At 39.3% G+C, this 21837-nt stretch overlaps 1 protein-coding gene across 1 annotated transcript in view; it reads left to right on the top strand.

Annotated features, from left to right (window-relative positions):
* Window positions 1-21837, top strand: part of CORIN (corin, serine peptidase) — a 251745-nt gene that overhangs the window by 151404 nt on the left and 78504 nt on the right. The window contains exons 6-7 of the mRNA XM_080796927.1: window positions 8389-8502; window positions 19066-19173. Coding sequence (XP_080653053.1) covers window positions 8389-8502; window positions 19066-19173 — 222 coding nt within the window. The remainder of the gene's footprint in view (window positions 1-8388; window positions 8503-19065; window positions 19174-21837) is intronic.

Genomic DNA, 21837 nt, shown 5'->3' with positions numbered 1-21837 from the left:
CCTTGCAAAGCCCCAGGTGGTTGACCCTTCCCTTCCACTCTGCTTCGTCTCTTTCTGTATTCTCCCTCACTTGCTCTACTGAGGCCACACAGGTTTCTTTGCTGTTCCCCACACCCCCACCAGACATGCTTCTGCCTGAGATTCTTTGTGTTGGGACTTTCTTCTGCTGAAATCTTCCCCTGAGAGTTGGTTAACTCCCTCACCTCTTTCAAGTTATTGCTTAAATGTCAACTTCCAATGAGGGTTGCCCCTGGCACCCTAATTAATAGTGGGACCTGTCCTACCCCACCTCTTCATAATTTGTTGACTGTCTTCAAAATAAAATTTATTGCCTCATTATTTATTATAAAAAATAACTTTTTATTTTATTATGTTTATTGGTATTTGTTTCCCTAGAATATAATCCCCACAGAGAAAGGGATCTACTCTGTACTCAGTGATGTGTCCCAAGCTCCTGCAAAGAGACCAACTTGGCTTAATAAGTGAGAAATAATTGAGCTAAAGAATTAGAGAGCAACATAAGCTTTGTTAATTCCACATGGCAGATGGAGGAAGAAATACACTTCCCATTCCACAGAAAACAACTTGAAATATCCCTTTAGAGATTTCTGTTTTATAAAGGGTCTTCTCTGTACTGTGCTCTCAGGGAGACTCAACCAACCTTTTTTTTTTTTTTAAATCCATCTCTCCCCCAAGACAGTACCCAGCAGCAGCACTGGCCCCTCATTCTCCCCATGGGGTTCCTTTAGCCCTTCATACACAGAGTTCTCTGATACCCATGCATACCTACCCCAAACATTTTAACATTTAACAAAATGAAGGTTGTTCTAGTGAGTGTGGCTTGGAAGGCAGGGGAAGCCAAGTTTGCTTATTTGAGCATATCTTTGGATTTTCTTTCTCCTTTCTCATCTCTTATTTTTCACCCCAATCCTTTTATCAACCCAAAGATACAGTGCTCTCCCCAAGAGGAATTCTTGTATCAGCTGCTATAAAATATTATACGGATGCTATATGAGATATAGTCAAATAGTCTTGTAAAAGGAAAGAGCAATAGTGATTGACAGTAACTGAATTTTTATAGAAATTCTGTAGAAATCTGCTTAAAAGAGCAGCCTATAGAATGAAGGGCTAACAAGCTCTTAGTATAGACTCAGGTGATAACAGTCTATGCCAGGTCTGCTTTCTCTTCAGAGGTAGCATTGAACTTGAGCTCCAGACTTTATACAAAGGCTCAAAGACTGGTGAATGAGGACATTATACAAGCTGTGATTGGTAGGTAATTTCTGAAAAGGACTCCAAAAACTAACAATCAGAGTATTGAGAGCATTTGCCAATATAAATGCTGCCCATAATACACAGGCAGAAAGAATATGAGAGGGCTGGAAGCAGTTGTAGGAAACTCTAAGGGTCATTTCAGGATATGGATGTTATTTCAGCAGTCTGTTATCAGAAACCAAAATACTAAAAAGACCTGGTCATCCTCATAGGTATATACTCTTTAGAATCCAGAGACTTCTGAAATCCAAGTGATTCAGAATTATTCCCATCATCCGGAAATGTAAACTAGTGTCTTGGGCAATATACCTTTGTATGCTGCTATCATTGCATTAATATTGATCAGTTGCCACATATGCAAACGGAAGTCAGCTTTGGTGGTAAAGTATCTTTACTTGGTAAATGTATCTTTATCAGATGACAATCCGTAGAATATATGCTACACAAAGGCAGGGGAGTATTTTTGTTTTCTTCACTGATGTATCTCTAGGTGCTGGGATAATGCCTAGCACATCGTAGACACCCAGTAACTATTTGTTCAGTTAACCGATGAATCTTCCACTGATCAATCCGCCATCAGTTTAAAGTCCAACATGTACCTCTTAGAATTATAGAGGATGTTAGTGGAAATGGTATCAAGATTGTATAACATGACTTCTCCTCAGGGAATCTCCCTTTGTCACCTTAAGGACTAAGTCAAAAGGCTGTTTGAATGAAAATGATTGCTGTAAAAATGTGAAATTTATGATTGAAAAATCTGTATAGAAACCTATGAGCTTTCAGGATGTTCTCCCCAAAACCCAGAAGTGGATGGAATGTCATCTCATCTGGTCCAAATCACCTGAAAAATAAAGACAAACTTGAACTTTTGCTTGAAGCTGATGCCTTTGAACTGACCACAAATCAGGTGACTACACAACCGTCCTGGACAAGAAACAGGGCATGGGTGTGGTGTGAAGGGCTTGGACTAAAGCTCAGACTCCATGAATCTATGTCTACATGGCTACATATATGACTTTGCGCAATTGTTGTCTTAACCATATGACACTCCAGTTTCTATATTTGTAAATCATCATTCCCCCTAAGGAAGTTGTGGTAGAATGCCTGCCTGTCTACTTCATGGGGGCCTCTTTGGAAACTCCAAATAAGATATGGTTGAAGTACTTAGCTAGTTGAACAGTTTCACACAGAGAAAGTGGAAATTCCGAGTCCAAGTTAAGGAGACATCAAACAAAGTATACAAAAGTTATTCTAAGTTTACAAAAATACTATTAATTCACAAAACAATGAACTTCTAAAGGGAGACTAAGAATAAAATCTACAATGTCCTAAAACCAAGGGCAGCCATGTCTCCCACTGAGGAACCACACAAAAGAAGTCAGTTTCTGCGCAATCTGCCAAGACAGTGGGATCTCAATAATCAGAACAATGCAAACAATCTGTTTTAAATTTGATCCAGATTTGATATAATCATATGCAAGAAATGGCTTTACTGGAGTAGAATATATGGGGTCTTAAAGATGAAACCTAGATGTTAGGAGCTAGGTAATGTTGAACTTTGAGCTACATTTCTCAAGGAATCATCAGAGCCATAAGGTGGGGAATGCAATAATTCTTCTGAAGAATTGCAGCTGCTGAAATGCAGACAGATGGAATTTCTGCACTCTCTAATATAAGACAGAAACAATCTCAACAACAGGATAAACACTTACGCCTTGCAAATTTTCCCTCAACCCTAGAGAGAGGATATTGTATAGATTGGCCAATAAAATCTTAGTGTTTGGATTTTCATTTTATATCTGGTTTCCTGTGTCCCTTTTAGAAGTCTGTTTTTGTAGGTATAGGAATGCGGTCCTGTGCTGATTCTTCTAAGACTATTTGAAATATAAATGTGTTTCATATTTTGGCAGTTGAAGTTCATAGATGTCCTTTGTATCAATGCTGAAATGGTAGCATGTGATGGAAAACAGACATTTGTTGTTGATCTTACAATCATTACACATGAAGTACCATCATAAGAATCTTAACTAAATAAACTACTGCTTAATGTTCAGCAAATCAGAATTCTGATTTCCTTGATAGCATTGGAAAATAATTCGTTAATTGCATTTTTCTTTGTTTTTTTGGCAATATATGGTGCTTCATTGGGATTAAGTTGACTTTTCCCCATCTGTTAATGAAGAGTTCCTGAGTGCCTGCCACTCTCCTAGGGCCCAGGAACAAGGGAAATGTGACAGACCTGGGCTTCACTGGCTGGAGCATTTAGTCTGTACTTTTCCATATTTCTAATTCTGAGTTAAAATATTCTGTATTTCCTGGTTCTCTTTAGCTAGTCAACACAGTTCATTTCATCAAAGAATACATCGTTCAGTGAGTAGTGACAGTGAGCAGGCAACTGACCACACAAGTCAGTTGTGTGGAGGAATGGAGACAAGAGAGACGAAAGTCTTCAAGGGTTGTATTTATTTACTGTTACTCTGAATTGAGAACGCATGAAAAAATAACTTATTTTCCAGATTAGAAAAATAAAATATCATGAAAGCCAGTGGCATGCCCCAGCCCTAATCTCTTCCTCACGCCCCCACCCTGCACTTTTCCACTGCCTTGCTGAAGCCAGCAGGTACACACAGTCCACATAGGGGATACTCCTTAATCACACTGTGGTGAGGGGCGGCATTCCTGGGTACCACAGGACTGTAACTATTGGAGAGACAGTTCTTGGCATGCTAAATATATGCACCTCCATGTTTATTGCAACATTATTTACAATAGCCAAGAAAGGGAAGCAATGGAGTGTCCTACACAGATGAAGGGTTACAAATGAGATGGTATATCTACACAATAGAGTATTATTCAGCCATAAAAAAGAATGAAGTCTTACTATTTGCAACAAAATTGATGGATCTAGCAAGTATAATGCTAAGTGAAACAAGTCAGACAGAGAAAGACAAATACCATATGATTTCACTCATATATGGAAACTAAGAAACAAAACAAACAAGGAAAAAAAGAGACAAACAAAAAACCACTCTTAAATGTGGAGAATAAATTGGTGGTTGCCAAAAAGGAGGTTGTGGGGGCGGTGGATAGGTGAAATAGATGAAGGAGTTTAACAGTACACTTATCATGATGAGCATTGAGTAATGTATAGAATTGTTGGATCACTAGATTGTAACTGAAACTAATATAATTAATTAACTATATTTTAATTATACTGAAATTAAAAATGATTACTTAATTGAATGGATTGAAATCAGAGAGGGAGATAAACCTTGAGAGACTATGGACCCTGAGAAGCAATCTGGGGGTTTCAGAGGGGAGGGGTGGGGGGAGGGTGTAACAGAGTGATGGGTACTGAGGAGGACATGTGCTGTGATGAGCACTGGGTGTTATACTTAACTAATGAATCATTGAACACTGCATCAAAAACTAATTATGTGCTATACAGTGGCTAACTGAATATAATAAAAAATAAGTAAATTTTTAAAAAATGGATAGAAAATCTGAATAGACATTTTCCCAAAGACATACAGATGGCCAACACATACATGAAAAATGCTCAACATCATTAATCATCAGGGAGATGCAAATCAGAAGCACAATGAGATATCACCTCACATCTGTTAGAACAGCTGTTATTAAGGGGCATCTGGGTGGTGCAGTCATTTAAGCACCTGACTCTTGATTTCAGCGCAGGTCATGATCTCAGGGTTGTGAGATCGAGCCCTGCATCAGGATCTGCTGGGCCTACTTGGGATTCTCTCTCTCTTTCTCCTTCTTCCCCTCCCCACTCTCCCCCCTCCCACCAAAAAAAGGGTATTATCAAAAAGACAAGAAATAACAAATGTTGGTGAGGATGCGGAATAAAGGGTACCCTTGGGCAATGTTGGTAGTAGGGGCTTTTACTACCCCATTGATATCAATGGATAGATTATCTAGACAAAAAAAAAATCAATAAAGAAACACTGGCCTTAAATGATACATGAGACCAGATGGACTTAATAGATACTTATAGAATATTCCATCCAAAAGCAGCAAAATACATACTTTTCTCAAATGCATATGGAACACTCTCCAGGTAGATTATATGTTAGGCCAAAAAACAAGTCTTTTTTTTTTTTTTTAAAGATTTTATTTATTTATTTATTTATTTATTTGACAGGCAGAGATCACAAGTAGGCAGAGAGGCAGACAGTGAGAGAGAGGGAAACAGGCCTCCTGCTGAGCAGAGAGCCCGATGCGGGACTCGATCCCAGGACCCTGGGATCATGACCTGAGCCAAAGGCAGAGGCTTTAACCCACTGAGCCACCCAGGCATCCCCAAAAAACAAGTCTTAATAAATTTAAGAAAACTGAAATCATATCAAGCATCTTTTCTGACTACAACAGTGTGAAACTAGAAATCAAAAAAGAAAACTGTAGAAGTCACATATATGTGATTAAATAACTTGATACATGTAATATGTGTATATGTATGTGTGTGTGTGTGTGTGTGTATTTTCTAAGGAGGTTCATAGCAATGCAGGCCTACTTCAAGCAACAAGAAAAATCCCAAATAACAATCTAAATTTACACCTAAAAACTAGAAAAAGAAAAAAGCTCAAAGTTAGTAGAAGGAAGGAAATAACAAAGATCAAAGCAGAAATAAACAAAACAGAGACAAAAAATAGCAAGATCAGTGAAACTAAGAGCTTGATCTTTGATAAATAAACAACATTGAGAAATCTTTATCCTCACCAAGAAAAAGAAAGGGCTTAAATAAATAAAATCAGAAATGGAAGTGGAGAAGTTACCACTGATACTACAGAAATATAAAGGACCTCAAGAAACTATAAACAAGTATATGCCAGCAAATTGGAGAACCTAAAAGAAATGGGTAAATTCCTAAACAATCTTCCAAGATTGACTAATGAAGTAAAAAATCTGAATAGACCAATTATAAGAAAGATGAATCAGTAATCGAAAACCTCCCAACAACAAATGGAAGTCTAGGATTAGATGGCTTCAGTGGTGAATACTACCAAGCATTTAAAGATTTAATACCTATTCTTCCCAAACTTTTTAAAAATTGAAGAGGAAAGAACACTTCCGAACTCATTTTACAAGGCCAGCATTACCCTGATACCAAAACTAGACAAGGACACCACAAGAAAGAAAGGTAGGGAAGGGAAGAGGGGTGGGGGGTGGGGGGGAAGGGAAGGGAATGGGAAAGAAAAACTATAGGCCAGTATCTTTGATAAACATAGCTGCAAATATTCATGACATTTTTCACAGAAATAGGACAATCCTAAAATTTTAACCACAAAATTTTCCAAATAGCCAAAGTAACCTTGGGAAAAAAGAACGAAACTGGAGCTATCACACACCCTGATTTCAAGCTATATTATAAAGCTATGGAAATCAAAACAGTATGGTGTTGGCATAAAAACAGACACATGGATCAATGGAAAAAAAACAGAGAGCCCAGAAATAAACCCATGTATCTATGGTCAAGTAATTTACAACAAAGGAGGCAAGAATAAACAATGGGGGAAGGATGGCCTCTTTAACAAATGGTGTTGGGAAAACCGTACAGACATATGCTAAAGGACGAAACTGGACCACTGTCTTATAGCCTACACAAAAATGCACTCAAAAATGGATTAAAGACTTGAATGTAAGACCTGAAGCCATAATATTTATAGAAGAAAACATAGATGGCAAGCTCCTGGACATCAGTCTTAGTGATGAATTTTTGGATGAAACTCCAAAAGCAAAGACAACAAGAGCAAAGATAAACAAGTGGGACTACTTCAGACTAAAAAACTTCTGCACAGTGAAGGAAACTATCAATAAAACAAAAAGGCAACCTACTGAATGGGAGAAGATATTTGCAGATGCTACATCCCGTAAGGGGTATGAAGAACTCATACATCCCATAAGGCGTATGAAGAACTCGTACAACAACAAAACACAATCTGATTTTAAAAAATGAGCAGAGGATCTGAATAGATATTTTTCCAACGAAGGCATACAGATGGCCAAAATCACATGAAAAGAGAGTCAACATATAAATCATCAAGGAAATGCAAATCGAAAGCACAGTGAGCTACCACCACCTGGTTACAATGGCCAGTATCAAAAAGACAAGAAGTAACAACTATTGACAAAGATGTAGAGAAAAGGAAACCCTCCTGCACTTCTGGTAGGAATGTAAATTGTTGCAGCCGCTATGGAAAATAATATAGAAACTGCTCAAAAAATTAAAGACAGAGCTACCATTAGATCTGGTAATTCCACTTCTGGATCTTTATCTGAAGAAAGGAACACTAAACTGAAAAGATATATTCACCCCTGGGTTCACTGCAGCATTATTTACAAAAGCCAAGGTAGGTAAACAACCTAAGTGGCTATGGAAAGATGAAAGGATAAAGACAACATGATACAAAAGACTACTACTCAGCCAAAAAAATAAAAATAAATAAAAATAAAAATAAAAATGAGATCTTGCCATTTGTAACACGATGGGTGGGCCTGGCAGATATTACGCTAAATTGCTAAGTGAAATAAGTCAGACAGAGAAAGACAAATACTGTGTGATCTCACTTACATGTGGAATCTAAAAGACAACAAAGGAACAAAGGTGCGTTCAAGCCCGGTTTATCAGAGATTTTGGCCTATAGTTTTTCTTTTCCCTTCCCTTCTGTCACTTTTTCTGTGCAACATTGAATAGCATTCTAGATGGATAGGATTTGGGGTTTTGTTTGTTTGTTCAATTAATAGCACTTCGTTTTAAAATAATTTGCAGTTATTGAATAAAATACTCAATTTGGTATCCCCCCACGCCCCCATGAATTGTGCAATTGATAAGGCTCCCGTCTTCTGCTCTGAGCATGGGAACCTCTCACGCTGCAAGCCTGCTGGGGAGTTTTCTTTTGCTTTTCTCGGGCAGACACTCTTTGTAGCCTTTCCAGGTAAGTTTCACGATCACTGTCCTAGAGGGCCCGAGAAAACTCGGCGAGGGGATTGGGAAGCAAATCTTGAAGAGCAAGGAGGATGTTCTCGCTGTTGTTTCTCCTGACTTCTAAAGGAAAAAGGCTGCTTCTGACCGGGTCTCCCTGCCTTCTGTTCCAGCGCTCTGCGGGGGCGGCGAGAGCTTTCTGTGCGCCAGCGGGCTCTGCGTGCCCGGGAAGCTGCGGTGCAACGGGCACAACGACTGCGACGACTGGAGCGACGAGGCCCATTGCAGTAGGCGCGGGGCGTGGGGGCCGGTGGGGGCGGGGCGGAGGGCGGAGCGGGGTGGAGTGGCTGGGGGGGCGTCCCGGGCAGGGGCCTGGAAACCGAAAACAGACCCTGACAACCGGCCGGCGGGGGCGTAGACTTCTGGTAGTTTGCCTTCCGGACGCCAGCAAACGTGGGGCAGTCGGTGTGTTTGCGCCCCTTTTCAAAGGCGCGATTCCCGTAGGAACTCGGGAGCCCGAGGTCGCAGTGGGAACGTGTTTTGCATCAAGTGGCTTAAAGTTGGAGGAAGGCTTTTTGTTTATTTTGTTTGGGTGAGGCTTTTATTTTTGTTTTGAAAGCTTAATGAGTCTAAAGGTCGGGGTGTGTGTGTGTGTGTGTGTGTGTGTGCGCGCGCGCGCGCCTGTTTTAAAGACCCGGTCAGTAGGCAGAGTTTCACCCTCCTGATCCTTGACGTTCCTGACACAGCAGATGCAAAGCCCCTTGTTTGCTTACGCTTTCTCTACACCTGGTGATATGTAGTCCATGGTGCTAACTATTTTAAATCCGTGGATTGAGAGATTCAGCCATTAAACATCGTCAAATTCTTTACTATGGATTTGGTCAGTTGTTTTGATTGAATTGGTCGGTGGTTTGTAAAATGCTGTCCTAAGCTCCTTGGGCTGCGGTGTAAAATACCCCAGACTGCATGATTCAAACAGGAGAAATTTATTCTCCTAAGGTTCTGGAGGCCCGAGAGTCTAAGGTCAAGGTCAACGAGGCTCAGTTTCCGGTGAGAGTTCTTTTCTGGGCTGCTAGGCAGCTTCCATCTTCCTCAGTGCTCACTTGACCTCTTTGGAGGCACGGAGGGAGGGAGGGAGGGAGGGAGAGAGGGGGAGGGAGAGGGTCTCTCCCTCTTCTTATAAGGGTACTATTAGATTACGGCCCCACCGTTATGGCCGCATTTAACTTTGTCACCTCCTTACAGGTCCTTTCTCCAAATATTTGAGGGTTATTTGAGGGTTAAGACTTTAACATACACATTTTGGGAGGACATCAACATTCTGTCCTCTATATATATGTGTGTGTGTGTGTGTGTATAACGGACAGAATGGTGTGTGTGTATATGCATACACACACATACATAGTGTCCTATATATATGTGTGCGTGTATATATATATATAAATATATATATGTATCTTTTTTTTTTTAGCTTTCAAGTTGTTTCGTACTTGTGCAACAGATAAGGAAAAATTAGCCTCAGTAATACATTGCAGGATTTGCCTCCAAAGCAGAGCCACATGCTATTATGTTGTAATTGCTTTTTAATGGTTATATGATCAGCAACACCATCAATGGTAATATGATCCCATCTTACCATGGGTAAAGCTGTGTTTTACTCCCCATAGGAGCTGCCAAGGCTGTATGAGAGCTCTTAATTGTCGACCTTAATTGAAAGGTTCTTATGGTCTGTTTGCCAGGTAGAACACTTCTTCCATGTGAAGGGTTAGGATACTTATTTATCATAAGTTTTGAAAGGCATTATATTATGGTAATATTTCAGATCAGCGTTTCCCAAACTGGTGTTCCATAGTACCCGAGCCCTGAAAATTGCTTGAGAAATAAACAAGTTTGAGAAATGCTATCAGATCTACTTTTTAGAGAGTTGCAATACACATTCACACATTGTAAGTTTTGAGAAATGCTGCACTTTTATAAAAGACTTACTCACTTTACTTAACTTGGTATTTTCTCAAAATTATTTGTTCATATATGCCCCCACCTCTATTTATTTATTGTTTTTGTAATTTGGAATTCTCTCTTCAGAAAAACCTGTAGCATATGATTGTACATGAAAAAGATTTTCATAGGATGTAGACTTACATTGGGCAGTATTGCTATGGACTTAGGAAGAAATATTTTATAGAGCACCCACAATAGAATTATATCAATAGAACTATATCAATAGAATTATATCCAATTTATGGGAAATGTGGTAGAATCTTTTCCTTATCTCCCAATATGGCCCATGGGAAATTATTAAAATTCTGCACGTGCCTCCACCCCAGCGGTGGGCCACCACTGGCTCACCATTACGTTTCCTTCATTGCACCCAGCGCATGGAGCGTTGCACTTTAAACAGTAAGAGATGGCTCCCGCATCAGTTGAATTGGAAGGAGTAAATTTTCCTAGTCAGTGACTGAACAAACGAGGTATTACTATTCTGCAAGGTATATAGCATGTCCTAAGGGTTGAAGAGCTTATTAAGGAAGATAGAGGCTTTCCTCATGAGCATACTTTAACACCCATGTGGTTTGGTCAGCTGAGGAAATAAAATACATCTCCTCAGAAAATTTGCCTATGCTTGGTTACGCCTTGAAAGCTTCACAGGTAGTTGCTTCAGAACTTACGAGGGCATTCGACTCAGAGTTTCAACATTCAGTGCCCGTGGCTGTTTAGTCATTTATGGAGGGTGCCACCCTCCCACTGTCACCGCCCTGTGGTGAAGGGGTAGTGGAGTTCTGAAATAGGGCATGGAGGTAAATCAGAGCATGACTGCAGCCGCCATACTCCTGAGGGGAGAAGGAAGTTTTGCTGGGCTTTCCTAATGAGGAGCAGAAGAATATGGCGGCTCCCAGGGTGCTGGCAGGGATAGGTGGAGGAGGACTGCCTTCAAAGAAAGGAAGGGAAGCAATTATTTGTCAACTATGCTAGAAGCATCTATTTATATGATTTGATTTAATTTTTAGCCAAGGAGGTATTACCCTTTTTGTGCAGATGCAGAGCTGAGGTTGAGAGTCATGAATGCATTTGCTAGTGATTCAGACTGCATGATTTGAACCTGGTCCTCTATTATTTGTTTGTTTTTATTGAAGTGTAATTGACACACAATGTTATATTAGTTTTAGGTGTGCAACACAGTGATTCGACAGCTCTGTATGTTACTCAGTGCTCACAAGTACAGTCACTGTCTGTCACAGTATTGTCAGCTATATTCTCTGTGCTGTACTCTTCTTCCCCATAACTTATTTAGTTTATAGCTGGAAGTTGTACCTCTTACTCCCCTTCACCTATTTCACCCATCTCCTGACTGCTCCCCTTTGGCAATCACCAGTTTTTTCCTTTGTATTTCTGAGTCTGTTTCTGTTTGGTTGGTTGGATTTCTAGATTCCACATATAAATGAAATCATATAGTATCTGTCCTTCTTTGTCTGACTTATTTCACTTATTAGCATAATACTCTCCAGGTCCACCCATGTTGTCTGCAAATGTCAAGATCTCATTCTTGTCCATAAAAGTTCAGACTTGGTGAACAATGATCTTCTGATCATTTATAGGAGAGGAAAACATTTATTTTTGGATGCTCTATGACACTTTGGGAGATAATTGTCTATTATACCATTAAGCCAAGTATCTGGGACTCCTTACTGACTTTTCTCCCTTAACTAATTATGTTGTTTCTCAGTCTCTTCCCAAGTGTTTATAGAATGAATGCATTTCCAACCACCTGGAACAGTGTTAGCAGCGTGGTGAAAAGATTTTCAAAAATTAAGAAAAGTTTTGAGAAATTTCTAACTCTGTGACTTGAGGCAGGCTACCTCTCTATTCCTGGTTTTCTTTGTCATTGAAGCCGCGTGCACATAGCGTCTGCAGGAAGCCCCACCTGCATTAATCCTAATTCAGTTGGTCTGGAGCAAGAGCCCAGCAGCAGCTTTGCAAAACCGCCCAGGTAATTCTGACATGCAGCCAGATTGGAAGCCACTGGACTAGAGGGGGTCTGGTGTGTCTTTTGTTTCTCACCTATAATCTTTTGATTTTATAACCAGCTCTAGAGTGGTGTCTGGTCCACAGCTAGTGCTTAGCAAATGGGTAATGGCTGTCACAAAGAAAAAGCTTCAAGGGAAATGGTTGTCACAGAGAAAACAGGCGCCACAAAGTCCATATGTTTTATGCCACGTAAAATCACTGTCAAATACTTTTGGAAATCATTTGCTCGGATTTGGGTAAAATTGGTTGACTTATGTTTTAGTATAATTATATGACTTATTTTACTAATGATACCTTATACTAATTATGATATGTTAACTACTTATCCTAAGTATAGTTAATTATATGAATAACCACAAAGTATAGGGATTACTGTAAACTCTTGAGTCAGGCTGCCAGTATTCCTATCTCTTCTTTACCATTTCCTGCTTCTGTGAACCTGGGCAAGTCACTCCATCTCTCTGGGCCTCCGTGTCCTCCTCAGTAAAATGGAGACAGTAACAGTAACTGTCTCTAGAACTCCTGTGCAGAATAACGAACTCTTTCCTATCCCGCATATAGACCACTGTCTGACATGCGATAACGCTGAAAGAGTGTGAGGACTGATGGTTGCTGTTGTGGTCATTGCAATCTTATTCACCATATCTTTCCTCCCTTCCACCCCCCCGACCTCACCTCCATCCACCTGCCCACCTGCCTCTCACCTCCAGGCTGTAAAGGATGCCCGCTGAAAGTCATGGAAACAGCTGATAAAGGTCAGGGGATATGCTGCGGAGGAAACAGAAACACTAAAATAGCCATAACAGCTTTATTTATTTATTTAATAGATTTTTATATCTGTTTTAGCAGGGGAAGGAGCAGAGGGAGAGGCGGTAAGGGAGAGAGGGAGAAGCAGACTCCCTGCTGAATGTGGCGCCAGACACAGGGCTCGATCTCATGGCCCTGAGATCATGACCTGAGCTGAAACCAAGAGTCAGATGCGTAACCAACTGAACCACCCAGGTGCTCTCTGCAACAGTTTTAAAGCCACCACCACATGAAGCTATTTTAGAAAGGAGGCAACCCAAATAGCACAAAATAAAAACTGGCATTCCAGGTGACGTTTCTGAATCACTAAAAAGGACTGCATTTACTATATTCTTTTTACTAAGGAAGGAATGAAAGTAAATACCAGAAATATTTCCATCCAAATAATAAAAAGGAAAATATTACATTCTGCACTGAAGGAAGGAGCTTCAGATGTCTGGAAGTTCCACATCTGTTTGGTAGCAATTTATTAAAGGAACCAATAAAACTATTGAATCATCTTGAATTCTTGCTATGTGTGAAGCATGTTCTAGATACCCAGGGAATTTAAAGACTGTTAAGACATGGTTCCTTTCTTCATGAATCTTTGAGTCTAATCTTACATATAAACATGAAGATGATTGAATATGGTACTTTAGAGCAAATATAATAGAGGTGATGTTAAAAAAGCAAAATGGTGTAAACAAAAAGAGAGGGGTGGTAGGTCCTTTGAGTATAGATGAGGGCAGGATTATGAGGAGTTATATTGGTGTGGAGAAAGCTGATAGAAAGATGTGATTGAAACTAGGCCTTGGACACCAGTGACGTCCAAGAAAATCTAATTTAGTGACTCAAAAGTGAGGGCAGTTTTGCCACCCAGGGGACAGCTTGCAATGTATGGAGAGGTACTTGGTTGCCGTAAGTGTGAAGTTTAGAGGAGGAGCTACTGGCATTTAGTGGATAGAGGCGGGAGACTGTTCAACATCTTATAGTGCACACGACAGTCCTCATAATCAAGAATTACCCACTGCCAGTGGTCACCAGTACTGCTGTTGAGTAGTCTTCCTTCAGGGCTAGAAGTCAATAGTCAAAAGCACCCAGGGAGGCCAGAAGCCTGGGTAGCTTTCATGAGCTGGGCAACTGTGGGCAAACCATGTAATCTCTCTGGTCATCTCAAAATGGGGGCGCCTCTGGGTGGAAATTGAGTATCCATTCTTGAATCTTGACTTGAGCCAACACAGTTAGGTTTATAGAGACTGACCTGCATGGATGAGGCTCTTAATAAAAAGGTTTCTGTTCTTTACCTGTCTCCTTATTTAATGATAATCTTGAGGGGAAAAAAAGTTCATAGTGTAAGATGCCAAACTGAAATGAATATCAACATGCAAGAACTTCAGAAGTAACATTTTTCATCAGGTACTCGTTAAGAAGAAAAATCTGTATCTAGAAAAACATCTACCCTTGGTTATGTAAAATTATGCTTGTATTGAGCAAGAAAGTCATAGCAAAAAGCTTTTGAAAATTTTGATTTGTTGACCCTAAATTGCTCTGACAACATCTCTTTTCTGTTCAAATAAACATTTATTCCAATAAAAGGAGGCACTGTGATTTTTGGTATTTGCTGTTCATTTCTGCTGCACAGTGCCTTGGTTAAAGTTTTGTGTGTTTACTAATCACACAGACCTTAGGAAGGTAACAAGTTGTTTTCCCATTGCGGCTAGTTTTGTATCTAAACTTTGAAAATGGCTTCTAACCAAGGAAGTCATAATAATGGAAAATTGAATCTACACTTGGGTGAATAATAAGGAATTTTTTAAAAAGCTTGAGTCATCTCCATTTATTAAGTAAATGTTTATTTTTATGAAATAATGACAGTATTCATTTAAAAAATATCTACAACAAAGTATTTTAATATGAATTAGCATGGTCTTCAGAATGGGCCTCACAGAGGGGTTACATGAACCTTTGGAAATTTTTGGTGTGTTCCCAGGTTAATCAGATTCTTTTTTTTTTTTTTTTTTAAGATTTTATTTACTTGACACAGAGAGAGATCACAAGTAGGTAGAGACACAGGCAGAAAGAGGGGGGGAAGCGGGCTCCCCACTGAGCAGAGAGCCTGATGTGGGGCTCCATCCCAGGACCCTGAGATCATGACCTGAGCAGAAGGCAGTGGCTTAACCCACTGAGCCACCCAGGTCAGATTCTAAAAGGAGTATTTGATTCCCCAGTTGTACCATAAAAAAAAAAAAAAAGAAAGAAAGAAAAAAGAAAATATAAGTGCACTGCCTTAGGGGGGAAAAAAAAAACCTCATGTGGTTTAAAATATGTCACTCCTCCACCTCACCCCCTCCTCTGGGGAATGCAAATACTTCTGCATAGACAGTCAAGTTGAGGCCCCTGATTATTGCTGATTCTAGCATACTGACTCAGAATTTCCCACAAGAGTAGTTTAGATGAAAAAACAAAAAAATCAAAAAGACCTTTAAATCTTCCCAAGGAAATGTATATATTCTGATGCACAAATCCCTCTACTCTGCTTGGTGGGCAGGAGAACCAAAGTTGTAACCTTTCTTGACTCGGAGAGCGTGAGTGTGGTAGTGGTGCCCGCGGCTGTAGTGTGCAGGGTGGAGAGTTAGCGCCCTCTGCTGGTGGAGGAAATAGAACTGTCCAGGTGAAAAGTGAGATCTCTTTTTAGTTCTTTTTCCGTTATGATAGTCATCCTTCTTATTAAAATGATTCAGCCTGGGGGAAACAAAAAATTATAAGTACTTACAAAGTTTTGCGTGTGTACAAGTGTGAGCATATGTGTAGGCACACGCGTGTGTGTTGTTCCATACACACCCTTTTAATGTAGGCACTAAACAGATGGTCCCTAAGGCTCGTTAGACTTTTAAAATGATGTGATTCTACAAGTACTTAAGTAGTTTCTTAGAAGGACGCTTCAAGAAATAGAAATCTATGATTCATATGAGTAATAAATATTTTGATTTATGTGGCTAACAGTTTAACTGATCAATGCCCAAGAATTTTAATGAGGAATTACTATAGGGTTTGGAACATTTATAGTGAAGAGGTACCGATCACCAGTCATGTGAGATGCAGACTTATGCTTGAGGAGGAACAATCATCTAGAATTTAGGAGACTGGACTATTGATCATTAAACTTAATTTACTTTAAATAAGAGAAAACAATACATTCAAGAAATCTTATTTCTATTAAATGCAGGCTTCTTTACACATACTAGTTTAAACATTTTAAAAGTTTTATTGAGGTACAATTTCCATACCATATGTTATCCCATTGATTTTTAGTAAACTTACAGGGTTGTATGACCATTACCACAGTCTACTTCCAGAACTTCATCTCCCCACAAATTTCCCCCCACCTATTTGTGGTCAGTCCCCACTGCCAACCCTCTAGCCACAGATAACCACTGCTTTGATTTCTGTCTCTGTAAGTTTTCTTTTTCCAGAAATTCCATAAATGGATCATACAATATGTAGTCTTTGTATCTGATTTCTTTTATTTGGCATAATGGTTTTGAGGTTCATCTGTGTTGTCACATATACCCATAGTGTGATGCTTTTAATTGGTGGATAGTATTTGATCATGTCTAGTATTTTATATCTTGATTATTCATTCACCAGCTGGTGGGCGTTTGGATTGTTTCTAGTCTTTGGCTACCATAAATAATACTACTAGGAATGTTTACACACAAGTCTTTGTGTGTATGTATGTTTCATTCCTCTTGGGTAGATTTCTAAGGATGGGAATTCATAAATTGTATGATAAGGTTATAGTTAACTTTATGAAAAGCCGCTGTACTGCTTTCTAATCTGGCCTTATTATTTTACATCTCCACCAACTATATATAACAGCTTCAGTTTCTCAAAATCCTTGCCAATACTTGGTATTTTCTGTTTTTTTCAAAAATTATTATTATAGTCATCTTAGGCGATGTGTAATAGTACCTCATTGTGGTTTTAATTTGCATTTCCTTAATGACTAATTATATTGAGCACCTTTTTATGTGCTTATTAGCTATTTGATGTCTTCTGGGAAGATTTTCTATTCAACTCTTTTGTGTGTCTGTAATTGAGTTGTCTTATTATAGAGTGTGGGGGTCCTATATCTGTTCTGGATGTAAGTCCTTTACCAGATACGTGACTTGCAATACTTATTTCAGTATGAGGCTTGTCTTTTCATTTTCTTAATAGTATCTTTTAAGGCACAAATATATTTCTTTTTTTTTCTTAAGATTTTATTTCTTTGTCAGAGAGAGCATACGCACAAGCAGGGGGAAGAACAGGCAGAGGGAGAGGCAGGCTCCCCGCTGAGCAAGGAGCCCCATGAGGGACTCGATCCCAAGATCCTGGGATCATGACCTGAACCAAAGGCAGATGCTCAACCTACTGAGCCACCCAGGCATCCTACAAATGTGTTTTTTTAAATAAACTCCACTTATTATTATTTTTTAATGGCTTGTGCTTTTTTTGTTGTATCTGAAAAATTGTTACATCCAAGAATTCTTCCAAAGTCAAAAAGATTTTTTTCCTATTTTTTTTCTTGAGGCTTCATAATTTTAACTCTTACATTGAGTCTGTGATCCACTTTGAGATAATTTTAATGTACAGTTTGAGGTAAAAGCCAGACTTTGCAATTGTCCCAACACCATTTGTTGAAGAGTATCATGTTTCCATTGAATTGTGTTGGCATCTTACACATATTAATTTATTAATCTCTTCCCCTAAACCCTTTTAAATAATTGATCTTATCTTAATTTCATAAATCAATTCACAGACTAGGATTTTAACTAATACACTCAAGTTCCCACAACTTGTAGATGGCAGAACCAGGATACCCAAGTACAAGATCTATCTTACTAAAATTCCATCGCATGTTGCTTACTTCCATGTTAAACCTTAAGCTCCTTGAGATTGCATATCACTTCATCTTATCTTGCCACTGTAATGTAGTCCGGTATTGCTTATTTGAAGGTCCTGTTATGAAACACTCAATTGACTTATTTGAAGGTCCTGTTATGAAACACTCAATTGACTTAAGTGATACTTGTGTGAAAATAGCAACCTTATCATCTAAATAATGTTTTCTCTCAGTTATTTTTATGCTTATCATTGACAAAACCAGACTTTCACTTCATTTTATTTATTTTTATTTTTATTTTTTAAGAAGATTTTATTTATTTATTTGACAGATGGAGATCAAAGTAGGCAGAGAGGTAGGCAGAGAGAGAGGGGGAAGCAGGCTCCCTGCTGTGCAGAGAGCCCAATGTGGGGCTCAGTCCCAGGACCCTGAGATCATGACCTGAGCCGAAGGTAGAGGCTTTAACCCACTGAGCCACCCAGGCGCCCCCAGACTTTAATTTTAAAGGAAACGTTTCAAGGAAATAACTACTCACCTTCTATTAAAAGTCATTCATTCTGGGTGATGGATATTGGGGAGGGTATGTGCTATGGTGAGGGCTGTGAATTGTGTAAGACTGATGAATCACAGATCTGTACTCCTGAAACAAATAATACATTATATGTTAATAAAAATATATATGTATATGGCAGAATTTAATAGTAGCAAAAATAAGCATCTTTTAGATTTAAAAAAAGGCTCAATGTTTTGACTTAATAAAACAAACATGACTTAAATATAAAAAAAAGTCATTCATTCTGAATGAACATGAAATTCATTAGGAACTATGGTGAGTCGAGAGTGTCTGTGCTCATATTTGACTATAAAGGAGTTTTGGGTAACATAAGGTGGGTCTCAGATAAAGACTTTCAGATAGTGATGGAAGTATCGGCTTGGAAGCCAGAAGGTCGTAGTCCTGGCACTGCAGTCACTTATTATGTGACCTTGAGCAAGACCTTGGCTCTCTCTGTACCACAGTCTCCTCACTGGTAAGAGTAGAGGTGGACCTGGTTACCATTATGATTTGCCTTCCATGATATGCTTTTGTTCAGTGAAGAACCATGATAACATCCTGTTCTGCTGATGACACATCGGTGGCTTCTCTTCTGTGCAGATTGCAGTGAGAATATGTTCCACTGTCACACGGGCAAGTGCCTTAATTCTAGCCTCGTGTGTGATGGATACGATGACTGCGGGGACCTGAGTGATGAGCAGAACTGTGGTAAGTAGCATTGTCCCCCTAAAGGTTTTCATTGAAAGTTACAAAAATGTGTAATCCAGAACCCATAGCTCATTGTTTGTTAATGTGGTTAGTAGAGTAAATGACAAAATGGTTGGTTTCTTAATTTTTAGAAAGAGGAGGTTTTTTCAATTACTAGTCTCAGTCATGTCTTATGTGTCAATCTCATATTTCTTACATAAAGTCGTAATAAGGAAGTGCTTAAGAAGTAGAGTGGAAAGATGGGTAAGAGTTGTTAATATGTTCATAAATTTTTCTCCTTGAGAATGTTCTGTTTCTTCTTTGGTTAGAGCCAGTGGCTCTAACCACGTTTGGATTTTGAGCTCTTGAGCAAAACTTTGTGGACAGATAAATTGTCGTGTGACTGATCCCCTTATTATATGCAAACAAGGACCCCCTCCTTTAACTGATAGCCTAGCACGGCAGGGACGACTTCTGTAGAACTGACACCTAGAGTTAGGACAAGCACGTTTATTTTATGTACACAATCTGATCTGATCTTTTAACACATTTGTACCTATAAACAACATCTTCCTAATTCACCCCAGACCCTGGTAACTACCTTTCCACTCCTTGTTTTTACAAATTCGACGTTTTAAGATTCCACATATAAATGCTGTCACACAGTATTTATCTTTCTCTTTGACTTATCTCACTTAGCATAAACACACACAGTGTTCTATATCCATTATATCTTAATAAATAAATGAATGGACCTGCTATTTAAAAAGCTGTGTTCAATTGTGAATGGCATTTCATGCATTAAAAGCAGCAACATTCCTTTTGTGTATTTACCTTTTTAACTTGTGGTTACCTTTAGAATTTTTAGGTCTTATATTATTGAGTGACATGAGGACTTTGTGATATGAACAGAAAGACAAGCTAAGATGAGGAGGTACCCTGGAAAAATGATGTGAAATAATATTTAGCAATTAGAGAATATTGAAGTGGATGTTGGGGAAGGGTCAGAGGAATGCCTCAGAGTGGCAAGTGTCAGAAATGGCCCCATACTGGGAAACTAGGTTGTTTCTAGAAGTAGCTGTCCAGCTGCTCTTCACTGTATCCATAAAAATACTGGAAATTTGTATACGTACAAATCATCTCACAAGTCACTAGGTAGATACAGATTGCCTTCTGAGACTGAGTAATGGTGGAACAAAGAGTGAGAGGCAATTTTCATTGTATACATCACAGAATTTGTAGTTGGAAGAGGTCTTGTAAATTGATCTAATTCAGACCATCCTTTGGCCAGTGAGATCACTGGAGAAAAGAGGGGGAAAATGCGGGGCATGGGGTGGAGGGCTCGAGTGTAGCTTGGTACTTGGACAGGTCATGGAGAGGGCCAGGGTATAGTTACTGTGTGAAAAGAATGGTCTTACCACTCAACATATTTCCTCTGAAGATAGTAGGGTATCATGAAGTGCGCTCTTAGGGTGCCTATGCCCTATGCCCTGGTAATGGTTAGAGCTTTCCCTTAGACCAGTCTCTGCCCCAGCTACCCATCGTTAGCAGGTTGGACATTGTGCTGGTTCTTCTGGTTTCTGCACAGGCATCCCATTGGGTCTTCCTTCTTTTCTCTGCAGTCCTTCTTCCATATACCTTACTTTATTGGTTCAGCACGCCCTCTCAGATCTGTGGTCGCTCCGTGACTCTGTCAGTGACGGTGGCACTGTTCACAGATGCTCATGATATTTCTCCAGTATTGAACCTGTCAACCATGAATCCACACGTACCTTTTATTTATTTTTACTTTTTAAATTTAGATTCAATTAGCCAACATATAGTACATCATTAGTTTCAGAGGTAGAATTTAGTGATTCATCAATTGCATATAACACCCAGAGCTCATTACAGATCACGTGCCCTCCTTGATGCCCACCACCCAGGTACCCCATCCTCCCACTCACCCCACCTCCAGCAGCCCTCAGTTTGTTTCCTGTAGCTAAGAGTTTCTCATGTTTTTTCCCCCTCTCGGATGACTTCCCTTTCATCCCCCCTGCTTCCCCTGTGATCCTCTGCACTATTTCTTATATTCCACATATGAGTGAAACCATATAATTTGTCTTTCTCTGATTGACCTATTTTGCTCAGTTCCATTCACATTGATGTAAATGGTAAGTATTCATCCTTTCTGATGGCTGAGTAATATCTCACTGTGTATGTACCCCACATCTTCTTTATCCATTCATCTGTTGATGGACATTTTAGCTCTTTCCACATTTTGGCTATTCACACAAATCTTTTGAAGGGTTATTTATATCAAGGTTATTCCATGTCTCATGGTAAACAATCCTATAGATCCTGCTCTCTGCGAGGAGAAACATCACTTAATTCCCTTTTTTCTCCAGGAATGTATAGTTTGGGGAGGAGGTTAAATCCAGGATAAAAAGAACCATGAAAAAAAATTAAGCATTTCTTACCCAGCAGTTTTTCCCAATATGAGTGTATCTTAAGATAGTTTGACAGAAAGCCCAAGCTTAGGGTCAGGAAAGATGACTGGAGATATCTGCCTTTCCAGTTTACCATAAAGAGGTAGGTTACAATTCTTAGAATCGTGGTAGGGTTGTCACAAATTCATCAAATCAGCTATCTACATTGTGAAACTTACATCACAGTTCTGTTTATTTTAACCAACGTAAAAATCAA

Source organism: Martes martes (genome assembly GCF_963455335.1).
Source record: "Martes martes genome assembly, chromosome: 2".
Lineage (NCBI taxonomy): Eukaryota > Metazoa > Chordata > Mammalia > Carnivora > Mustelidae > Martes > Martes martes.
Note: the sequence above shows the minus strand (reverse complement) of the source record. Positions and strands in the feature narration are given on the sequence as shown.